The sequence below is a fragment of the Dromiciops gliroides genome, chromosome 3, assembly GCF_019393635.1.
Source record: "Dromiciops gliroides isolate mDroGli1 chromosome 3, mDroGli1.pri, whole genome shotgun sequence".
Classification (NCBI taxonomy): domain Eukaryota; kingdom Metazoa; phylum Chordata; class Mammalia; order Microbiotheria; family Microbiotheriidae; genus Dromiciops; species Dromiciops gliroides.
The window spans coordinates 434,305,231-434,329,543 of record NC_057863.1 but is presented as its reverse complement, the minus strand read 5'-3'; the positions used below and the strand labels follow the sequence as shown (position 1 = coordinate 434,329,543).

General features: G+C 39.1%; 1 protein-coding gene across 2 annotated transcripts; it reads right to left on the bottom strand.

Moving 5' to 3' along the window:
• Positions 1 to 4,643: 4,643 nt before the first annotated feature.
• PRKRA (protein activator of interferon induced protein kinase EIF2AK2) lies at positions 4,644 to 23,231 on the bottom strand. Of its 2 annotated transcripts, none has more exons than XM_043994811.1 (8): positions 23,025 to 23,231; positions 22,159 to 22,328; positions 18,576 to 18,657; positions 15,031 to 15,109; positions 13,829 to 13,946; positions 11,765 to 11,859; positions 7,309 to 7,483; positions 4,644 to 5,397 (listed from the first exon to the last, which is right to left on the bottom strand). In XM_043994811.1, exons 1-8 carry the CDS (start codon positions 23,093 to 23,095, stop codon positions 5,240 to 5,242), a joined length of 948 nt encoding a protein of 315 aa, XP_043850746.1. In that variant the 5' UTR covers positions 23,096 to 23,231; the 3' UTR covers positions 4,644 to 5,239. The 2 variants fall into 2 exon arrangements, with proteins under 2 accessions (XP_043850746.1, XP_043850747.1); XM_043994812.1 differs by having other exon boundaries at positions 4,644 to 5,394.
• Positions 23,232 to 24,313: the final 1,082 nt, after the last annotated feature.

Sequence of the window (24,313 nt, the reverse complement as noted above, 5' to 3'; positions counted from 1 at the left end):
TAGAAGCCAGGACCACATGGATGAATGAGAAGGAGCCATAGAACACTGATCCCAGAGCCTCAGCCCTCCTCCAAAGGTACTGTGACTTTGGCCTATTTAAACCTACTGTCTAAACTGGGCTTCTCATAGCCCCAGTCTTCATTCAAAATATCTCTTCAGGTGGTTGTTGGAACTTCCTTCTTGGACCACTCTAACATGCTGTTTTCTGCTTGAGTGTCTCTCAGGAAGTCCTAGGGTCTTGACTTCCTCTCTTTTCCAGGGTTGGAATACTGTGTGTGTGTCAAAAGTTTTCACTGTTTATTGCTTTTTGTCCTTTAGTCTTTCCTTTTCATATTCTTGTAGGACATCTGGTCTGGGTTATGCAAATTATCCACAGTTGATCCTCAGAGATATCCAAATGGAAGGGAGGAAGAGTAAAACTAGTAGTTCCCAGTGCAGGCACCTGTGACTCAGAAGGAGAGGGGGAAATCCTGCATTTGGTGAGGCATATGATCCTATTTGTGAATGATGTTATGATTATATCAAGCTTTAGAAAATAATAGGGCCTCCTTTAAGTCCACTCAAAAAGAGATAAATCTAGTAATCCACACAGAAAAAAACAAGTGGTTGAAGAATGAATGTTGTCCAGATTATGACATGTAGTTGGCTGGGCAGCTGATTGAGTTAATCAGTACATTTGTTGGTAATTGAATAGCTACTACAAAGAGACAATGACTTGGGCCTAAATCTGAAGAGGAGAGAAGACTGGATTAAGTTTGGGAAACTGTACTGCAATATCATTGATCCTAAACTGCTTCCTGACCAAAACAAAGCAAACATTCTTTTCAATACCAATAGTCTTTTTTTCTCTACAAAAAAGCAGCTTTTATTGTCATATTACAATCAACACCAATATTCTATAGTTCTGCTAGAGAAATCTCCAAAAGAATTTCCTTTTAGAAATAATCTTACTGTGAACAAAAAAGAGTCATGGTCACAAGTCAAGATGGCATTTAAGTAGTTGTGGTGATATTAAGTTCTGAACACATTAAGAGTTAAAAACAAAATTCCTACTAAAATGTCTACTTTCAAGTTGATATGGTCACATCATAATTAAGTGGGGTTTTTCCCTTTAATAAAATTTCTTTTGCAAAGAAAAAGTTCTTTTGATATAAAAACTTTTTAAAACAGATTAGTTTTTGCAGCTAAATGACCATGCAAATCATGAAAAAAAAAAGGTCTCCAAAGACTGAAAATTGCAAGTGACCCAAAGGACAATGAAGAGAGAGGTATGAGTAGATTGCAAAATATTATCAACAATGAGTCCAGGAAATTCTGGAATAAAGGACATGAATAAATGAAAACACTTTTCTGTGCTTAATATGTGCAAAGCACTGTACTAAATGCTCAAGATAGAAATACAAAGGAGAAGATGGTGCCTGACTTCTAAGAATTTACATTGTAGGGAGATAACAAGTATAGAGTAGTGGCCCAGGAGGGGTATTGTTTGTCCTTTGTCTTTGAAGAGGATCAATGACTTCATGGGGTGATGGATTGACTTTTGGGTGAATTGGATTTAGATGAGGCAAAGTTACACAAACTTGCCAGCCTCTCTTCCTGAGTCACCAAAGTCCAGTGGCAAGACAAAAGTCAAGACAATTGGCGATGGCCTGAGAAGTAGTGGATCAATGGCATTGGCATTATTAATTTGAGTATGTTTCTAGAACTGGAAAGTAGGGGAAGATATCCAGGGAGTAAAGTGACTGGAGATAGACTACACATAGAATGCATGAGACATTTACCTATCAAGATAGCAGGGCCCCCGGGGTAAGAGTTCCAAATCTAAAAGGGTTAAATTTTCCAGGGCTTGGTCCCTGATTAAGAACATCTATCAGAGGAGCAGCTAAGTGGCGCAGTGGATAAAGCACCGACCCTGGATTCAGGAGTACCTGAGTTCAAATCCGGCCTCAGACACTTAACACTTACTGGCTGTGTGACCCTGGGCAAGTCACTTAACCCCCATTGCCCTGCAAAACAAAAAAAAAAAAGAACATCCATCAGAAAAGGAGGTATGTGTGTCATGTAATGAAAACAAGGGATACTCTGGTTGAACTGAGCACCTCAATAGTGTCTATGAAATATTAAAATACCTAGGTAAAAGCTTTTTTTTTTTTTTTAAAGTGAGGCAATGGGGGTTAAGTGACTTGCCCAGGGTCACACAGCTAGCCTGATTGTGGTTCCCATAGCCTGGAGCAGGAGCTCTAGCTGATCAGGAACTGAACTAAGGTAGAGACGGACAGGAATGGTGACTTGTGACGAGAGGATCAACACACAGGTTCCATAAGTATCAAGGGAAAGCTAGATGGTGCACTGGCCCTAAAGTCAAGAGGAGCTGAGTTCAAATCTCACCTCAGAAACTTCCTGTGTGACCTTGGGTAAGTCACTTAACCCCAACTGCCTTAAATATCTAGGATGTATATCTTGCCACAAGACTCAGATGGCTCTGGAGGAGAGAGTAAGGTTGGTGACCTGGCACAGCCCTCCCTTACTTAAATCCAATTCAGTGCAAGTCATGAAATCACCCCAATGTCAAGATCCTCTTCTGGAATGAAGGACAAACAATAGTGTCAGGAGTATGGAGGTATGGGGGATAAGGCTTTCCAGCACAAATGTCTTGGGAATAGTTTTAGTCCTGGAGTATTTTCCCCCCTTCATTTGTTTTCTTATTCAAGTCCAAGCAAAACCTGCCTGTTTTCAAATTCCATACTGTTTGTCCTTTGTTCTCGAAGAGGACCATGACATTTGGTTGATGTCTTGACTTGCACTGAATTGAATCTGAGGGAGGGCTGGACAAGGTTACTTCTGGCCCACTATCGCATACGGACTTACAACTTTCTCTATTCTCCAATAGTATGTGCTACTGGTAATTTGAATAATTATACCCAGATGCCTCTGAGACATTCTTTGGGTTTTGAAATAATTACAGAATAATGCTTTGTTAGTTCTTGCATCTTGCAGTGGGGGACATCCCTCCTGACATGAGGAGGAAGAAAGGATATCAGGATTTGAAATCAAAGTATGTGAACCTGGACTTGATGACTGGACTTTTGAAGGCAATGGCATGGTCCTGCTCCTTGTGCAAGCCTGTGTAAGGACAGAGGATGCTATTAGCAATGGATGAAGAGAATAGTGGTATTATTGTGGTAATATGGGGAGAACTCTTGTCTTACAGGCTGGAAAATGTCTGGGGCCTTTCTCCCAATGCCACTGGAAAGACAGCACTAAGTAAGATCTGCCTCTGGTGGGCTTGATCCTATTTGAAAGTAACTTGGTGCCACCTGTAGGGAACAAAGTGCTTCTGACAGACTGGTGAGTTACAGGAGCATCAATTATGGCAAAACCTAATGTCTGAGATATGAACTGTCAGTGGCTAAATGGATAGCAATGCCTGATATTGTCAGCTGACAAGAAAAACAACTCCGTGCATCAAAGGCCACGCCTGGCAACATGAGTTGGGAGGAAGCATGAAGGAATCTGCTTATTCATCAGGGACCGATGCTACATAGACTTTTGGAAGACAAGTTACTCACTAAAGATATATTTTTCAAGATCTGTTGTACTTTTTTGCCATACAATTAAACTTTAATTTTAGGAGTTTTCTTTTCAGGTGGTCTTAAATGTACTCAGGCATGTGTGTTGTGTGGGTGTGCGCAGTACACAAAGGATTTTCCAAGGTTTCTTGGCTGTAGGATAGGAGCCAAGTGAGAACATTCCCCATTGTACCTGGACTGTTCATGCCATAAAGTAGACTCTGAGAGGTTAAATATTCTTTCTGTATTAACAAGTTATAATTGACCATAAGTAAAAATGCCGATTCTATTCTTAGCATTTTTTTTCAATTTACATAAACAAAGTCACATAGTTATTAACTCCAGTCTTGGTACACAAAAGACTAAAGTCTTCTGCATTTCAGGAGAAACCCAGAGTTGGGCTAGCTTAGGCATTTGCTCACAGGATCTGCTTTGGGGAATGTGAAAGGACACTCTAGTAGAGAAAGGAGATGAAGACTGAGTTGGTGACACTACTAAAAGACCAGTTTTTTTTTTAATTATTTAAATTTTATTTTTTAAAAATTTAACTAATTTATTTTTTCCAGGGCAATGAGGGTAAAGTGACTTGCCCAGGGTCACACAGCTAGTAAGTGTCAAGTGTCTGAAGCTGGATTTGAACTCCAGTCCTTCTGAATCCAAGGCCGGTGCTTTATCCACTACGCCACCCAGCTGCCCCAAAAGACCAGTTTTGGAGCTAAGAGAATCTAAGCAGGGGTGAAGGCTTTGGGAGGAATAGCTAAAGAAATTTGCATTCCTCTTTTCCCCACGGTACCAACACTCCAGTCAGTGCTATTCTTGACATCACAGACTCCTACCCTGAGACAAGGTGGAACAAAAGTAGCTGGAGACTATTATAGGCTAAGAGAAGACAAAGTGGAAGAGAAAAGTCCAGGTAGATGTGGAAAGAAGTGGAGTTTTGGTGTTTTTACTAGGTATAAATTCACAATTAATGGATACATCTAAGTTGATCATATGTAAGTCAGGGTGAGACTCTAAATGAAAAAATTATAAAATTATAATACAGTGTTAAATAGAAAGAATCAAAGAGAACAGTCAAGTCAGTAGCTTTTTAATAAAATGCAGTAGAACCCCATTATAATACAGCTCCTTATTACATGGATTCATATATACTACTGTCAAATCATGTCCCCTGAAACATAACAACTACATGCAATAAAAGTCTGATAGAACAGTTAGCCTATAAGGCCGGTGTTAGTCCTGTCCCTCAACACTAGCATTATAAAGGGGTTATTTAGAAAACCCTTTATTAAGCTTTGTGTGAGGAAGGATTTAAGCACCAGTAAAAATTGTTGCTCAGTAGTAGTTTTATTTCATCATTGTCATCATTATAAACAAGAAATATTTATTTACTGCCTACTGTGTGCATGGCATTGTACTAGGTGCTACACTCTGCTTCATGATACAAAGTTTATAAATACAAGAAAACAATACAAAGTTGAAGCCATTAAAAAGAGCTTAATTCATAACCACTGCTGTGATATAATGAAAACTGTAGTTGATGGTTTTCTATGAAAGTGATTTAGAAACATCACACAAGCTAAACATTACAGTCAACATTTTACTTGGGGGGGAAAACTCCTTTTATGTGCTACTGCTGCTGAAGGATTTTTCTTGAAGTTGCTCCAAGTTTACTTTCTCTCTGCCATTATCTTTAAATACTGCAGGGCATTGTGAGCTGCATCACTATGAGCGCTGCCACAGGAGATGCCAGAACCGTGGCAGACCGTGATGGGGCTGGTTGAAAGTTCAGCAAGACACTGGTACTGTCCATTCACACTCAATTCTTCTGAAACAGATAAACTACTATTATTGACACATCATACATACTCCGTATCAACAAATGAGAAACCCAAGTTTAAGAAATCAAAATTATCCTCTTTTTAGCAAGCATAAAATTATGGTGCTTTATTAATCCTTGTCCCTCACTCTGCAGAGTGAAACAAAGCTCAAACCTATCAAATGCAGGATTTCCTTTTTTTAAACTTAGTACAACTAAAGAGAAAGTTCTGTATTTTCTATTACAATGTCAGCTGTTGCCCATCAATTGACATTTGGATCGGGGCAAACAAAAATGGAGAGTTAGTTCAAGATTTCCTTTGGTCATATGCATTCTGTGTGTCCAAGAATGTTTTAAAGATTACAATCTCTGAATCTCCACTTCAGTGGAGAGTTCATTCTTATGACGAGTAAGTAATATGGAGGCAATCCTGGGTTCTTGAAGGGAAAACCATTAGAAGGAAAACCTTGTTACATCCTACTAAATATGAAAGTCTTCAAATATGGGCCAGCAAAGTTCCTGACCTATAGTAGATACTTAATAAATACTCAATGTATGAATACTGAGAGCTTGTGTCATCTGAGCACCAATCTAGCTAAAAGATCCATTAAAAACACAAATATTTGAGGCAAAGTATAACGCTAAACCAAGAAGGCAGGCTTTCTGGTCAGTTACAGTAGGTGGAAAAGGATAACATAAGACATGGGGGAAGGGGAAAATGTATGACAGAATGATAATTTATTAAAATCAGCATGATTAAGTCATATTACTTCATCTGTACTCAATTTAGAGCAGGGAGTGCTTAACCTTTTTTTTTTTTTTCCCCATGGACAGCTTTGGCAGCATGTGGACCCCTTCTCAGAATGATGTTTGTAAATGCATAAATACATATAGAATTAGGAAGGAAACCAGTTGAAGTAGAATACCAATTTTTTTTTTAACAGATTCATAGAACCCAGGTTAAGAATCCCTGCTTTAGAGGGAAATATCTGAATGTATAGAGTGACTTAATGGGCAAAGAGACTTTCTAGTTCTTACATCTAGAGTTTCATGTTGTTAATCTCTTTATCCAACAACAGAAGCAGTTTTATAAGAATTCAACCACGAATATGGAAATAATAAACTTGCTTAAAGATCTGTTAGGAGCTTTTCAAAAGTAACTAAACAGTGAAAGGATAACTAACGAAATGCAACTGTTTTGTTTTTTAATTTAAATGACGATGAAGCTGTATTTTCCACAGTCCTACCCATGGTCTAGATACAGTTAGTCTCTTAGAAGACATCTTTTTGACCCTACATCTGTGCTTTTCTAGGCTCATTCAAATAAGCTTTTGTTGTAGTGTGGACATAAAGGTAGCATGCATCCTTTACTCTTTGTGTCTCCTCAAAGTGTTTCAGAATATAAGAAATTCCCATCTTGAGTCTTACAAATCCTCTTTTCTCATGGTTAATATAAACATTTTGTTATCAAAGTTTCAGCTCTAAGTCCTGCTCACTTCCCAATGAAATCAATCAGATTAAGAGTGGTTGTCAACACTTAGGTTCTTTGCCATAAGTTATAAGTTGAATTTATCAACAAAAAGACATTAAATAGGTATAGTGAAATTTAAAATAAAAAAATCAAGTTACCAGTCCACATGACCACTTTCTCATCTGGTCTTTCTCCTGATAGCAAAAATCAAGGACCAAGACAAAGGAAAGTTTGACGTCAAAGTGAGTAAGGGCTGTCCAAAGCTAGCCCCATTCTTCCCCCACAGTAATGGGGGGGGGGGGGGGAAGAAAAATGTTATAATACTATTGTCCTGGTTATTGCACTTCCATTGTGTATGAATCCTCAATCAATGCCAGGAATGACTAGACTCTAACCAAGAAATCAACATTTAATTTCCTAAATCAAGAAAGAGTTTTTTGAAATCTTACCTATATCCAAATATGTTATTTCAAAACCTTGTTCCTTTCCAATTTCTCCAAGCATCTGAACGTAATCTGTATTAGGAATACTGAGTAGGCTTCTTCTCAGTAAAGTTATTTTCTCCCCATTTGAATTCCTCAGAGTATTCCAAGTACACCCAATAGTATTTCCCAGTGCTTTTGCCTGAAAAACATTTCAAAATTTATACTTATAGACAGATAACTTTTACCCTGATCAAAAACATTTATTAAAGGACTACCCTAAGTATAACCTTGTAAAAAAAAAAAGCATTTTAATCAGAAACCAGGTCATCTGTAACTTTTCAATTTAAAATGGATAACAAGAGGCAGACACAACTTTGTTAATAAAATACTCATATATCATAAAAAGTAGTGCAAATATTTTTTGAAGTGGGATGGTTTGCATTAGAATTTTCCCAGGGTTCTATTCATGAATGCCACAAAGTTGCAAAATAATCTATGTCTTCTTAATAATCTATTCTCAGGTAATTTTCACATTAATCATCGTATTGATATCCTTCAGATTCTTTGGATTGATTTCTCCCTATTAATTTCATTCTTTAACCCAAGTCTGATGAATGATCTAGAATTAAACAAGAAATGAGAGAAAGAACCAGGGAAAGGTTGATGTGAGACCACCAGAAAACTTTATCAGTATAGGATACAGTCATGCAATAGAAAATGAAAAGCAAAATGGCAAAGTTGTTTGGCATAATATTTGAGGTATTTTGTATAGAATACATTCTTATTTTCAGTTAGGCAATTGCCATTTTTTAAAAAAAGGTTGTTTAGCTTTTCTAATAAAACCATTTCAAACTCCCACAATCAAAAAAACTTTGACCTACCATGAGCCTAATAACTATTACCTACTGCCATAACTCTACTCTCCACCCCCACACAAAATATATAGATAACTTTCAACAAACTTGAGAACCAATGTCTTTTTCTGGAAAAAGTCTTGGACAAGGAAATCAGGAAAACCTAGATTTTAGTTTCCAATCTAACTAACATTTACTAGCTATGTCAACTTGAACAAATCATATAACCTCTTTGAGCCCTGTTTGACTTTTGCAAAGTTCCTTTGCCTTCTATGTCCTCAGTTTCCTTTGCCATAAAATAAGGGAATTGGAACCTCTACAAACCTCCTGACTGTCATCACTCTGAGGTTCTCTCCAGTCCTATTCCTGATGATCCCTAGGAGTACAAAGTGAATGGGGAGGGGGAAACAGTCACATGGGGTTAGCCTCACTGGTTCTATGATCTCATCCATCCTCCTTGGGGAACATCCTTGCTGTACTCCCAATTCACACATTTAGCATCTTTCAGCAAGTGACAGGACCTGTCTGTCCTCATCTGTGAAATGATCACAGATCATACACTGGACTAGATCACAGAATCATACACTTAAGACTAAAAAAGACCTTAAATACCATTCACTTCTATCTCCTAATTTTATAGGTGAGTCAGCTGAAGTACAGGAAGATTAAGTGATTTTCCTGAGATTATACCAATAGTAAACAAAGGTGGCATTTGAACCCAAGTCTCTTTGACTCCAAATATCTTAGGCTCCTTCCACTGTACCAAACTCCCTCTCAGACCCATGTTCAAACATCTTCCAGGTTCAAAGTTCCTTCCAGTTCCTACTCTCCAAGGGAAGAATTCTTAACCTGTTCTGTGTCATGTGACTCCCCCCCACCTGCCCCAGGCAATCTGCTGAAGTATATGGACACCTTTTCAGAATATTTTAGAATGCAAAAGGTAAAACACAAAGATTACAAAGGAAACCAGTTATACTGAAATAGTTCCCCTCATCTCTGGATCACATGCCATTCCCATACCTCTCAGAATCCTTATCTTCCTTCAAACCTCAGCTCCAGTATAATTTCCTACAAGAGGCCCTTTCTGATCCCATTAGCTTAGTGCTTCCCCCACCTCCCAAAATTACCTAGTATACATTTTATATTTACTTGGATGCTTCTGTGTTGTTTCCTGATAAAATATTAGCTTGTTAAGGGAAGGAACTGACTTTTTGTGGGAGGGTTTGGTCTTTGTATCCTCAGTACCAATCACTGCTGGGCACACATGGAGGTATTTAATAAATGGTTGTGATTATCTTAACCTCTCTGTGCTTTAGTTTTATGCACTTGTAAAATGGACCTAAAATGCCTGCTTCATTTAATACTTACTCATCATGTACTTACTGAGTACAGAGAAGCAATCCTGTGTGGGAAGGGCTCTCTACTTAAAGAGTCAGAGGTTCTGACTATGTTCCAGCTATTCATTCCTGGCTATGTGACATAGGATAAAGCACAAGCCTCCTCAGCTATAAAACGAGAGGATTGGACTACTGGGTCCTTCATGTCCCTTCAAGCTTTTAATTAATTAATTAGTCAATTAATTATTTGTTTATTTATTTTTTGGTGAGGCAATAGGGGTTAAGTGACTTGCTCAGGGTCACACAGCTAATAAGTGTCAAGTGTCTGAGGCTGGATTTGGACTCAGGTCCTCCTGAATCCAGGGCCAGTGCTCTATCCACTGTGCCACCGAGCTGCCCCGTTTTTTTTGTTTTTTTGCAGGGCAATGGGGGTTAAGTGACTTGCCCAGGGTCACACAGCTAGTAAGTGTGAAGTGTCTAAGGCCAGATTTGAACTCAGGTACTCCTGAATCCAGGGCCGGTGCTTTATCCACTGCACCACCTAGCTGCCCCCTCCCTTGAAGTTTAAATCCTATGATTCTCAGTTTTCTTATTTGCAAAATGGATGAGCATAGATTCCAAGAGTTAGAAAGAACTTTAGTGGCTTTCTAGTCCCAACCTCCTATCAGATGTAGGTATCTTCTCTATAAAACAAGTGATCACAGCACATGGGTTTTGAGTCTTTTCATAATGCTTGTTTATACATGCTATCCATTGATATACTTGTCAATGAGCTACCTAAAATGCAGCACCCAAAGATTTAGACATAATGTTCCTGATGTTTCTGACCAAGGTAGATTACAATGGGACTATACCTTTACATAGTCAGATCAAATGGTAGACCTGAAATCAAGAGTTTGATTTATTGTAATCAAAGGATTTTTTGCAGTACTGGTATTAAGAGAGTAACAGCAAGCACAAGGCCAACAGTGAAATTCTTGGTTGGGGTTTACTTAATAATATTAACATTTATATTGTGCTTGTTATGTGCCAGGCATTGTGCCAAGTACTTTACAAATATCTCATTTGATCCTCACAATAGCCCTGGGAAGTAGGTGCTATTATTATCCCTATTTTACAGATAGGAAACTGAGGCAAACAAAAGTTAAATGATTTGCCCAGAGTCACATAGTTAGTCCATGTTTGAAGACAGGTCTGACCTCAGGTGTTCCTGAAATCAGGCTCCGTGCTCTCTATCTACTGCGTCATCTTGCTGCTCTGGGTCTTCCTCTTTGATGGCCATAACTTACTTTTAAACCACTAGACTGTTCACTACTTTCTCCACTTCATAAATAATAGATGTGATGACCAAAACTGGTGTTAACACAATAAAATAAATAGCAGATATCATTTGTTTATGACAAAGCACCTCCCTGAGGCTCAGAATTATGGGCTGGACTCAAATTTTTATTTTTGGACTTCAATGTTTTTCTCCCTCTCTCAATGTTCCCTGCCCCCCCCCCCACCTGAACTACTGCAGATTCTTAGACAGAACCCTCAAGTGTTTACTTTATGCCAAGCTTACGGAAGGCTTCTGACACCAAACCTTGTTACTGAGCCCAGGGAGATAGAAAAAGACTTGCTTTGCTTATCTAAAAGATTATTATAAAAGTCATATAAAACAATGTACGTAAAAGCCCTCTGAAACCTGTAAAGTGTTATAGAAATTTAAGGTGATATTTTTAACAAAGCTCTGCTTCTCTTAACAAAACTACTCAGCATCCACAGTACAGCACAGATTGTCATGCTATAGAGTTAGGAGGTTCTCTGGATTGAAATATGGTGCTAGTGACTTAACTCTAAGTAGCAACAACACTGTTCTTTTTTCTTGGTTGTACATTATATCCGTTTAAGTCAGGGGTCTGCAAACTATGGTCCAGGGACAAATATGGACTGCCCCTTGTTTAGCTGAGTCCAGGAACTAAGAATGGTTTTTACATTTTTACAAATAAAGTTTTATTGTATTACAAATATAAAAACCATTCTTTGCTTGCAGACCATATGAAAACAAGAACAGATTTGGTTCTCAAGCTCTAGTTTGTAAACCTCTGATTTACACTTAGTCCCTCCTGTGACCAATTTTATGTATCTGGAAGATAGCCAAAATTAGATAGATGGTAGCCACTGAATAACTCAATGTCCTCTCAGGGGACTAAAGGCTTGACTGACCTACACAAAATGAAAATACAGTTTCCTGAATAATAAGATACTTGATCATATTGGTACCATTAAAGCCCAATCACTACTTACTAAGGAAACATTGTTATCAGGAGAAAATTCACGGAATTTGGCAAGAAACTTTTCAGCAGCATTTCTCTTGGCTTGTTTTTTTGATGCCCCCTTTCCTAAAGAAAAAATAATTGAAAATATTAATAAAGAATTAATGTCTGAAAAGGGAGACTAGATGGATTATAAAGGAATGGGGTCCCATAATGGAAAACTTGTTTAATGTTGTCTACATGTTCTACACGTAGTTTCATCCTGGTTTCATGCCTGCTTTTTTAGTTAGTGTTAAGTTGCAGATACCAGATAATCTACACTGTTCTCTAATGTTGTACTTTTATATATAAATGTCTTCTATATTTGTGTTATTTATTTTTTTTCAACAAGTAGATTCTTCCTGCACCTCTCTTTACTGAGTTACATTTGGTTTACTTCTGACCACTTTCCCAATTTGTAATGATCTATGTGCATTATAATCTCAATTCTTCTGGACTGTCTCTGGCAGTCTTAAACTTAAAACTATGTATCACCCCTTCTTGAGTGTGAAAGGATAGAATTAGATTAGAAATATGACATGCACAAACAAGCACAAGGTTAACAAGTTTAATGAAGGTAAAATCAATCTAAAATACTAGACAATGAGGGTGAAAGAATTTTTACAGGAGAAATAAATAACTGATGTTCACATAGTGCTTTTAGGTTTGCAAAGCACTTGATACCCATTTCATTCTCACAAAAACCCTGTGGTAGGCACTGCCATTAGCAAATAATGAAAGGCTCAAACTCTGCTCTTCTGTATTCCAAGTCCAGCACCTGTTTCCACCATGCCACATTACCCTTTTTATACTCTCAGGCTAAGAATTGAGAATAATTTCAACGAACAGAAATCAAGGAAAAGGTTCCAGGTATGAGGTGGAGCCTAGAAAAGGTGTCATGGTGCAGAATAAGACAGTGCAATTGCTTATCTAAGTCAAGTGGAACATCACAGGGTCAGTGCATGAAGGGAAATGATATATTTCTAAGTGCCTGGTACAAGTGCATTGTCTATGACAGGTACTTAATAAACAGTTTAATTGAAAAAAAATTAGATTAGAAAAAAAATTAAAGAGGTATTTGTTTCCTTGAAATTGATTGTAATATTTAACCAAACTTCAAATTAATGTACACTTTAAAAATTATTTCAAATGCATTAGAGAATGAATATAAGAAAAACTAAGTATAAGTATAATCATACTAGCTTTCTACATATTTTTCTTATTGTCTTAAACACAGGATTAAAAGTTTAATTTCTTTTAAACTCACAACATTATTATTATCATGTCCTTGTTCTTTCTTTTTTTGTGTGTTTTTTGTGCGGGGCAATGGGGGTTAAGTGACTTGCCCAGGGTCACACAGCTAATGTCAATTGTCTGAGTCTGGATTTGAACTCAGGTCCTCCTGAATCCAGGGCCAGTGCTCTATCCACTGCGCCACCTAGCTGCCCCTGTTCTTTCTTTTCTATCATTTAATTTCCTATCTGATGTTCATTTGTTAATCTCAACCTTCCCCTAGAGTTCTTTTAACTTCTGGAGTTAATCTGAAAAAGATTTACTATTGCTTTTCTCTGCATATCCAAAAAAAGTACATAGTATTTCTGTATCTGCTTTAAAATAATGTTGGGCTTAAAAGTATAAAATATTCATATGCTTTTAAAAATTCACTATCCCCATTCTTAATTTAGAAATACTGCCTTTAGATCTATTTTTCTATTCAAACCTACACATTCCCTGTAGAGATGAAAGCATCTGTATACCACCAAATACACTCAAATTTCATCTCACTTAAGTGTCACAGAAAGGCATTAAAAAGTAGCAAGTAGAAGGAGGCATAGCTTGTTCATATGTTGAGCAACAGGACATCTTCTAGGTCTAGCGCACATTCTAATGGGAATGGGTTCTAGAGTTAGAATAATAATTTACTAAATTATTACTTTTACTAAAGCAATGACTTAAGATATGCTTAAATTTAAAAGGAGAGAAAAATAATCTACAATTAGAATAAAAATTTCTTTTGACATTTAGCATGTTACAATATTAAACAAGATACATATACCAGTTTCTATAAATGATTCAAGTCTGCAAATTGTGGTGAACTCTTTCTTATGAGCAGGTCCTCCCTCCTGAGAAAGTGTATACTCGGGAAGTCTCCAACCATGCTGAATAGCCAGTTCCTACAAAACAGTGGTAAAGCTTCATTTATAATTTCATTTATGTAATGACTATAATAAAAACATTGTAATCTCTTTTTCCCCATTTCTATTATAAAGGGTTAACAAAGTAATGATGTTTGGCGATGAAAAAAAATGAGGGAAGTTCACCTTCTATTTTCACATAGACATCCTAACATTTTATATTTTACAAGGTCCACCAATATCAACAAAGAAGCAATGCTCTCCTGTGAATGGAGTGCTTCCATTTAACCATGATACGCTGAGATCTCAGATCAAATAAGAAGCCAGACTGCTGAAAGCCTCTTATGGAACATTAGAGAGGATGTCTGGAAGAACTCGCTGCCTCTGACTCCTGTGGCTTCTCCCTTCATATATGTAGACTTTTGTGCCCATAGCTGGCTAACCAATCCATTCGGACGGAAATAGGACAGAGCAAAGAAAGCAAACAAATAGCTTTGGTGAAGTTGTGGAAGAAATGTGACAAAAAAAAATCCCAAAGGAAAAGCCCATAAAAGGGAAGAAGGTATTCAACAGGTCTAAACAAAACAGGTCTAACTGGATGATGGGGGTGGGTAACTAGCCAATAGAATGCATGGATAATCTGTAAGAAGGATGATCTGCATGCAATAATTCAAAGCTGGTTGTGGTTTTTTGGCAGAGTAAGCAAATAAGCATACTACTTCCCTTTCCTTGACCTATGCTATCTGGTCTGGTCTATTTATGACGGCTTCTGTCACAACAGAAGTAGAAAGAGGTCTTCTGTCACAAGTGGCAAGAAACATTCTTAAAATATAAAACACTCTACCCATGTGCACAGGGGTCCTGTTGATCTCAAATGAGAATTCCACAAACCAAAGGCAGATACTGTATATGGGAGGAAAATCCAAGACATAATAAATAGAATAATCATTTCAAGTTAGTTTTGTAACATGTAATGAAAGTAACTTGGAAAACAAAACATATCACCATTTTATTTTCAAATACTCATTTCCTTTTTTATGCAATACCATTGTGCTAAAGTCACTTTTACATCTTTCCTTAGCAGACAAATATTATGCATGAAAAACATAAATACATGACATACCTGTAATGAACCAATAGGATTAGCCTGATTCTTTGGTTGCTTGGAAGGATCAGGAGCCATTGGGTCTGGAACTGCAAAACTAAATTATTTTTCAAATATATTATGAATTAGAAAACAAGTTCTCAAATATGACTAAAGAGACATGCTTATTTTGAATCTAATACTTGATTGAAATATTATTTTTATTAATTTTTGTCCTTTTTGTTTCTAGCATATTATATCAAACATAATTACTGAAAAGCTAAATATAAAATTCTCATTTAACACCTTGAGTTTACTATCTTCTTTGGTTTACAACTGTATTCTGCCATGTCAGAGGTCAGCAAACTACATATAGTTTATAGGCCAAACCCAGCCTACCACCTATTTCTGCATGGTCAGTGAGTTAAGAATGTTTTTTACATTTTTAAATAAAAAAAATGTAAAATTTGGACCACAGACCATAATTTTTCAACCCTGTAAACAGGCCATTGCAAATATTTTTGTGAATCAATTCTATTGACATAAACAATGAAGACATTCATTAGAAGTGTGCTTTTATGTAACATGCACTCCTTAAAATCTCTATGTAAACCAAATGCTGGTAAATCCAAAGTATATTAAGCTAACTAGAGAGTCTGATCTTTAAATAAACTGTGTAGCATTCTATTCTAAAGTAGGAAATCAATTATAGTGTGAAGGATTGACCTTTAGTCATGATCTGATGGGATTTTCATATATTATAAATTCTATGAATGAGGGACTGCCTGTATTACAAAATTCTCTTAAAGTAATGGAAATTTAAACTGGTATGGAGGAGAAAAATAGAGATCCATTTGCAAGGACCCTGTCTTTTTCATCTCTTTTTCCAACAGTGCCTCACACGTGGCAAATATTCAATGAACTTTTGATTGAAATGATCTAATATATTTTAAAAATCTCTTATCTAGTTAAGAATGTCTAGATTGAACAGTCTGATGGTATGGGGCAATGCTATGCTTTGCACAAAGAAGATTCTTAATTTTTGAGAGTAGGGATAAGGATTTAAAATAGGTTGAAGCTCTGATTTATTTTGGTCAGTTTTAAGAAGATATCTAAGAACACTATAGTTATTCAGAAAGCCAGAACTAACATAGAATTAAGTTGCATGCACACAGTTTGGCAACTGGTGGGCAAATTCTATGACTACTAAGATTTCTTGTAACACTATCTCCTGTTTATTCTCTTGACTGCCAGTATGGTTTCAAACTTTGAGTGATCTTGCCATAGATAGCTGTGTACAATGCAGTAATCTGAAATTATCAAAATAATTTTGATTAAAAAGCAGAAAAATTATGGCACTGGGCGAACCCTTCTATGCCTGATTATAACCTGATAATTCTCCTTCTACCTACCATGAAACAAAAATACAGAGTGTTTTTTGGCTTATTTTTCCCTGGCCATCTAAAACATCACTTTGAAAAATTTCACAGAGTATACTCATTTTTATAATGCCATTCAGTTTTACAATGTGCCAAATGCACTGAACATTTTATGTTGGTGACCTTTTGACACACAGAAATAAAGTGACAATCATTAAAGGCAAGGGAAAAAAGCTAGACCATGATTTGGCAAGTCTTGAAAATTAGTATATATCAATTACATGTGATCCCTAGCCTCAAGGATCTGAGTTATTTTGGAATATCAATTGTATCAAAAGCAGACTCTGGTGTACAGCATTTCTATGATAATAGTTTTAGGAATTCTCTAAGATTTAAAGTAGGACAGAACGGGAATATGGCCAAGCCAAAAAACTCCATAGTGGAAATGTAGAGAAAATGAAGGTGTCTATAACAACTTAAACAGAAGAAGGTGGCATCAACTAGAATTGATAGCATCTTATGTGAATTAAGGATATTATAAGTGGTCCAGAAATTAGCTAGAGATTCTAGGCTGAAATAAGAGAGATATAGCTTCTAGGAACAAGGCGGTGATAGTCCCACCATATTCTGCCCTGATCCAAGCACATTAGAAATACTGTTTGCGGGGGCAGCTCGGTGGCGCAGTGGATAGAACACCAGCCCTGGAGTCAGGAGTACCTGAGTTCAAATCCGGCCTCAGATACTTAACACTTACTAGATGTGTGACCCTGGGTAAGTCACTTAACCCCAATTGCCTCATTTAAAAAAAAAAAAAGAAATACTGTTTGGTTCCAGGTATAACATTTTAGTAAGGATGTTGATGAGTTGGAGAACATCCAAAGAAGAAGAATGGTGAATGAGGGCTTCAACTTCCTAGCATATAAGGATAGGTTTAAAGAACAAGAACGGAAGGCTTGGGGGGTCAGGGGAAAAGTGGGAAAGGTGGAGGAGGAAATGATTCAGAGACATAACTGTCTTCCAAATATACGAAAGGTATTACGCTTGTCCTGTTTGACTACCCCAAACAGCAGAACCGGGAGCTATAGGAGTAAGTTGCAAAGAACTGCTTATAAGCAGTTCTTATATATATTTATAAGCAAAAACATCTTGAGAAACAAAGCTATTCAATAGTGGAATAGGCGTCCTCAGAACATAGTGGATTTCTCTAATTCAAGTTCTCCATGTTAAAGCTGGATGACTAAAGGTTGGGTTATCTTGTAGCAGAGATTTTTGTGTGTGTGTGAGAAGGACTACATGGTCACTGTGGTCCCTTCTAATTCTGAAATTTGCTAATTCTTTGATTATAAATAAGGGAGTATCTAAAAGTGTGATATACATGGTGCTTCATAGCCTTGCCAGTTATATATCCTTATGACATATGATACAATGTCCTAGCCATCAAAACTCTTTTCAATAGCTATTTTACCAGCTAAACAACAATATAATTCAATAATCTACAAAGGCCTTATATTAATAACCACTTAATAATCCCTGCATTGATTACTTAACAAGGCATTTATGATAGCTTTCCAGTGATAAGAAACAAATTGTAGACTTAGAAACAAATTTATTGCTGATGTCTCTCATGCCAGAATCCTAGAAGAGCAGTTTCAGTTACTAATATTTACTAATTTGTTTCCCATAAGAAAATGCTTGGTCTTGATACTATAAAACAATCATGGTAAATATCAGCCTATCAAAAAACATAGGGCAGCTAAGTGGCACAGTGGATAAAACACCAGCCCTGGATTCAGGAGGACCTGAGTTCAAATTTGGCTTTAGACACTTGATACTAGCTGTGTGACCCTAGGCAAGTCACTTAACCCTCACTGCCCTGCAAAACAAAACCAAAACCAAAACAAACAAAAAAACATAGTAAGAAATAGCTAGATTTCTACTACACTAATATACTCCCATTTGGAAAAAAAAAATGGGCCTAGTTCAATAGAGCATTTATTTAAATTTAGTTCTTGAACTTGGTTTTTTATTCCAGAAGTCCCTTTTAGAAGTATGAGAGCTTTCATTTTTTTAAAAAGGCATTTCCAGTTTAAATACAACAGTTCATTCTGTTGCTTTTGCAAACATACTCAAACTTTAATTTTGCTTCAGCAATGATATTTCTGATCTGAAAAATGCAAAACCCCCCCCCCCAAAATCAAAGCTCACCAAAGACTCGCATTTGCTTTCAAATGGCCGATGGCAGCTTCAGCAGCTTTATGCTTTGCCATTTTCTTACTTGAACCTTCACCTGTATTAAGGGGGAAAAAAGGCAAGACAGCCTGAGGGAATATCAACAAGAAATAAGAGAACAAATAACTTCCATGGCAAAATTAATTGCTTATTAGAACACTGATGTTATGTAGTATTTAAAATTTTGCAAAATACTTTAAATACAAAATTTCATTTTGATTTTACAATGAACTTGTGAGAGATAGGTCCATTACAAGTACAATTTTCCTGATTTTTATAGATGAGGGACCTGCAGCACAGAAGGGTTTAAAAAAGTACCTGAATCCAAATCTTCCCAAATCCATATACAGGACTCTGTCTACATACCATGTTGCCTCTTTAAATATACTATAGGAAGTTTTTAAAAAGTATAGTGCCATCTAAATATATACAATAAAAAGGTTTTACCTAAGTAGGTTCCCCGAAATAGTACTGTGTACTCTAAGAAATAAACATGAATATGGAGAAGCATGGAAAGACTTGCATGAATTGATGCAAAGTGAAGCAAGCAGAGCCAGGAAAATAATATAAATAATGACTACAACAATGTAAATGGAGAGTTCCACAACCACAAAACATTTTAAAATGAATGCTGCAAAAAATATAAAAAACAAAATAAAAAACAAAAGTTTGGCTCCAGAGGAGAATCTGAGAAGACATCTTCCTGGCCCACCCTTACCACACATTCTTAAGGGATCACAGGAATCCAAGGGTATGGAACATTGCATATGCCAGATTTTTTTTTAATGTATAGAATGATTTTTCTGATCTTTCTCAAAAAAAAAAAACCCAACCTCATTACAAAGAATGACTCTTTGGGATGAGAGGGAGGGACACAGAGGGATATCTAGGTCATGTAAAAATAAAAGATAACCAAAATGTATTTTAAAAAGGGTTTCCTTTTATACTAAGTATATGCATCAAAATGACATCATTTTAAAATTCTAAGTGCTCAGAGTTACCATATTCACTTCTCTAAGACCAGATGAAAAGGGGAACACCAGTGTTATTATAGTAGAAAAGCATGGACTTCTGCAATGTCGCATACCCTTGCTAATGGCAGTGTTAAGAATAGGCTTTCCTTTAAAGCACTCAGCAATGAAAATATTTAACAGCAAAATTATTATCACTCTGTTCTGCTGGATCCTTGTGTGCCTGGTCAAACTCCAGTTAAGAGCTGTGTATCTACAGTGACTATATTTAGGGTATCACAGTACTCTTTCAAGGGAGGAGAAAGGGAGAGTGACCTCTTCCCCATTTTAAGGTCAACCTATATTCACTTTATGAGTAGAGAAAGGAGGTAGGGAGATGAGGCCAGAGTCTATTTCTAATTTCAGAAAGCAGCAATGAATAGAACATTACACATTTAATTTTTTTCCCTCTCTTAGGGACAAGACCAAGTAATATAGTAAAAAAAAGTTCCTGCCTGGGAAATCAAGAGATCCAAGTTCAATTCTCAACTCGGCCAACATAGCTATGTTACTTCTGACAAATCATTTTTCTTCTTTGGGCCTGTTTCCTTTTCTGTAAAATGGAGGTATTAGATTGCATCTCTAAGTTCCCTTCTACCTCCAAGATTTTGTGATCAAAAGTCTCTGGAATAAGGCATTTTAAAAGGATAGCCTCCATTTTACCAGTAAAATGGGGTGGGAGTCGAACAAGTGTGTGCTGGGGGTAGAGCCATGATTCAGTCAGCATAATGATGAGGTCACCTTAGGTACCCTGTAGATTTCTGGTCCTTGGTTTAAATTACAGAACTATTGCTTTTTTTTTAAAATTAGTTTATATAGATAGCTAGCTTGCGGTCTTATATAGTTCTTCCAAGCTTATGATTTCATTACTATAGGAAACTTCCAGTAAGAAAACTCAAAACAAATCAGCAATCCTCTATTTTTAAAAAGATTATAGAATTGTCTAGGGCAGTGAGAAATTAAACACCTTGCCCAGCATCACAGCTAATATGTACCACAGGCAAAACTTGAATCCAGGTCTTCCCAATTCTCCATCTACTGTTACACTGCTTCTCCATGGTATACACAAACAATATCCAGAAACAAAGACTACCTGAAATAGCCTTATTATTTATTTGGTTTGTACAAGCAACATATTTACTAATCATAGCTCCTATATTTATATTGTTTGACAAGAGTAAGCTAAGTTTTACTCAACAATGCAGGTAGTACATTTTCATCTTGATTTTATACATTAGTAAACTGAGCCTCATAGTGGTTAAGCTCTAAGTAACTCCCCCAAGTCACATCATCACACTACGAGGATCTCATACAATAAAGAGGAAAAAAATATTTTAAGCTTCTGATTACTTTTAATGTAGATTTCCAACCAAAGATCATGATTACTAGTTTATCTCCAAGTAGATTTACAAATTTGCTGCTTGACCTTGTATAGGAGGCAGCATGGTACAGTGTGTGGGATTTGTAGTTAGAGTACTTAGATTCATAGCCAGACTCTGCTACCTAATACATATGTAACTTTGGCCTTGTATATATAACATCTCTGGGCCTCAGTTTCCTCAAGTATAGAATGAAGGGATTAGACTATATGAACTTAAAAGTTGCTCTCCTCTCTAAGACTCTGCTCTCTTCCTTTTTTGTCCCAATTTCTAGCTGGGAGAACAGTTTCTCTGTTCTCATCAGGGATCAGTATTCTATTTTAGCCCCTACGCCCTTTCACCAAAGATCATACTTTTAGGAATATGAAATGTAGCTTCACCTCAGTAAGAAAAAACCAAAAAACCAAAAACCCTGTGACCTCTTTAGTTTTTAGATGAACAGATAATAAAACTCGATTATTCCATTTGGTTGTCATATATTGTTTTTCCAAATAAAATGCAATGTGGTTTTTTGTGTATTTCATGTTCAAGAAGTTAATGACTGGAACTAATATAGTATCTATACTTAATAGGAAAATGCACATGTAAATTATCTAAATTCATTGTCTTTCTTTTCTTTGGATACAAAATGAGACATTTCACTGGGCCAACTCCAGCATGGTAAATAAACAAGAATGTTTGTTTCTATTGACTCTGACCTAGGAAAGCTGAAGAACTTTCTAAGGTTCTACTCATCTTGCAGTGGGGGAGAAGAGAATTCATATCCACCTTCCCTAGAGTTTAACAAGTTAAAAAGTGGGCTGGGAAATGGGAAATCAAGGTACTGGTAGGAGCTGTAAGCTTGGATGTATACTTAAAAACTATCTTCCTCCCCAAGGCTACTTAGGAGTAACTACTCATCTTCAAAGACTCTAGTTCTGACTCTTGGAGGCAGCCTAATGGAACCATTAATGGAGGCCTCCATTACTATGTCTTAAGTTGGGCTTCTGATTGGGGGAGGAGGGGTGGAGAGAAAATTAGGATAAGAGGGTAAAGTTAAAAATATTTTTCCTCTGATCCGAGTTAACTTTCCAGTTTCAATATTTCTCTAGGGTCCCTTCCTAATGAAGACATGACATCCTATCATTAGGAAAATGCTCTTAATAGTTTGGGTTAATAGTGTATACAGACCTGTGCAGGTTATATCACCAACGGTCACTCTGAAGGTGAAACTTGGCGTATTTGCATGCCCATCAGCTTTTTCAAATTCATAAACGGGTACATTATTGGTCTTCATGCCATACTCATGTAACACCTGAATCGGTGTTTTCCCAGGTTTGGCTGTGATCATTTTCCCCAACCTGCATAAATGAAAAGGGCTGCCTGTTTGAAATGCCAAGGGGTGGGTGTGCATGGGGGCATCAAAGTAGGCATTTTAAATGTCAATTCGGGTCCTAAAGCTAATCGAAGGGGGTTCACTCTTCATTCTTAAAGCTAGAACACGAAGGAACTGTGGTTCTTCCGAGCTCTGAAAAACGAAGGTGGCACGGGGGGGGGGGGCACATTCTCCAGTTTCCTCTGCTGGCAGCCGCAGCAGCAGGGATCAGGAGAAGTGGGGGAGGAGGGAGGTGAAGGAGGGTCAGAGAGAGAGCCCCAAAGCTGGCTCCAGCAGCACCTGCTCAGGGAACCGAGAGCTGTCCAAGGCACCGCGGGCGTCCTCTTTCTCAAGCCTATCAGGGCTCGGGTAACTCGAGCTGCCCGGGCTGGTGGGACGCGACAGCGGCGGCTCTTCTAGCCTGACCCACCCACGGCGCTGCCCGTGGAATGGCTGCGCGGGTGGGGGTGGGGGGAGTGGAACCCTGGAGGGCGGGGCCTCTCCCAACTCCGAGACATGCATGGGGGAGGGGGACGGAGACAGGGAGGGAGGGGGGTACTATTACCCACAAGGCAACTCCGGAGGCCTCCTCCTCCGCTCTCGCCCCCTCCCCTCCGCCCCTGCGAGGCCCGACCAGGTATCCCACGGGCCGGGCCGGCTAGGGCCCCGCCCGCGGACTGACCTGAAGGTGCCGCTGTCCTGTTGGGCCGACGGCGGCGGCGGGGCCGCGGTGTGGAGCCCGCTCTGGGGCATGGTCGGCCGTGAGGCGGCGGCTGGGGCCGCCGGCGCTGCTGGGGCCGCCGGGGTGGCGGCCGGGGCTCGGGGCCGGGGGTTCGTTCTCCTTCCCTTGGGCGGCCCGTCCCCGAGAGGGGCCTCTTTGGCCCCCGGGGCCGCCGTCGCGGTCGCCGTTGCGGTCGCCGTGGTGGTCGCTTCTCGTCCCCCCTCCGCTGCAGCTGCTGCTGCTTCTGCTGCTGCCTCTTGTCCCTCTTCTCCTCCTCCTCCCCCCTCCTCCTCCGCGTCCCTGTTGTGGTTCCGGGGGGCGGGGGAGAAGAGGAGGAGCCGATGGCGCAGCCCCCCTCACTCCCCCCGCCGCGCTCGCACCTGCTGCCGCCGCCGCGGTCCGGGCCCCCCGCCCGGCGCCCGCTCCTACCAGCCGCGCCTCAGCTGCCACGCACTTCCCTAGCCCTTGGCCCCCAAACTGACCTTCCCCTCCCAAGTCCGCGAGCGCGCGGTGCGTGCGGTCACTGTCACACAACGTTTCTTCCCCCCCCCCCCCCATACCCCCGCCGCCACGAGCCACGCGTGCCGGGCCCCCAGAGTGGGGTCATTATTCTCTATCCGGGCATTTCTTGCTCCGCCTGTGGAGAGGGCGCGTCAGGGCCGCCATAGTGGGAGCACCCCAGCTCCACTTCTCCCCGAGATCCTCCAGAGCAGGGCTCCAGTGGACACGCAGTGGGGCGCCCTTCCTTTCCTCCTCTTGCTTATACCCCACGGAAGCTTTCCTTCCCGAGATGGGATGGAAGCATGTCCGACTGACAAGTGACCACCCTCTTACTAGAAAACGACACCCCTTTTCTGTATAATCAGTTTGTTCCGGAGCCCCACACCATATCCTGAGCCTAGGGGGACCCTAAATCTAGGGAGGATGAACGAATAACTTAGCGGGCTCTGGGCCTAGGGGGTCTGGGGGCTTTCTTGGCCGCACATCATGACGTCATGCCAGAGCTGGTGCAGAGAAGGGCGTCCATCGAACAACAAGTGCCCACTCTGTGCCAGGCGCTGGGCTGAACGTTGGGGTTGCAAGTACGAAGGGTGAAACGGTCCCTACACTGACGAGTTAGTTTTCACCCTCCCCTCCTCATTCACCCCCTCCGGGGTTTGCAGGAGTCATCCCTGCTCGATCCATGTTCGGTACCTCTGCCCTCGCGATCCTCGCTCCTGGGGCTCCCAACCAACCCGCGGAGAGATCCC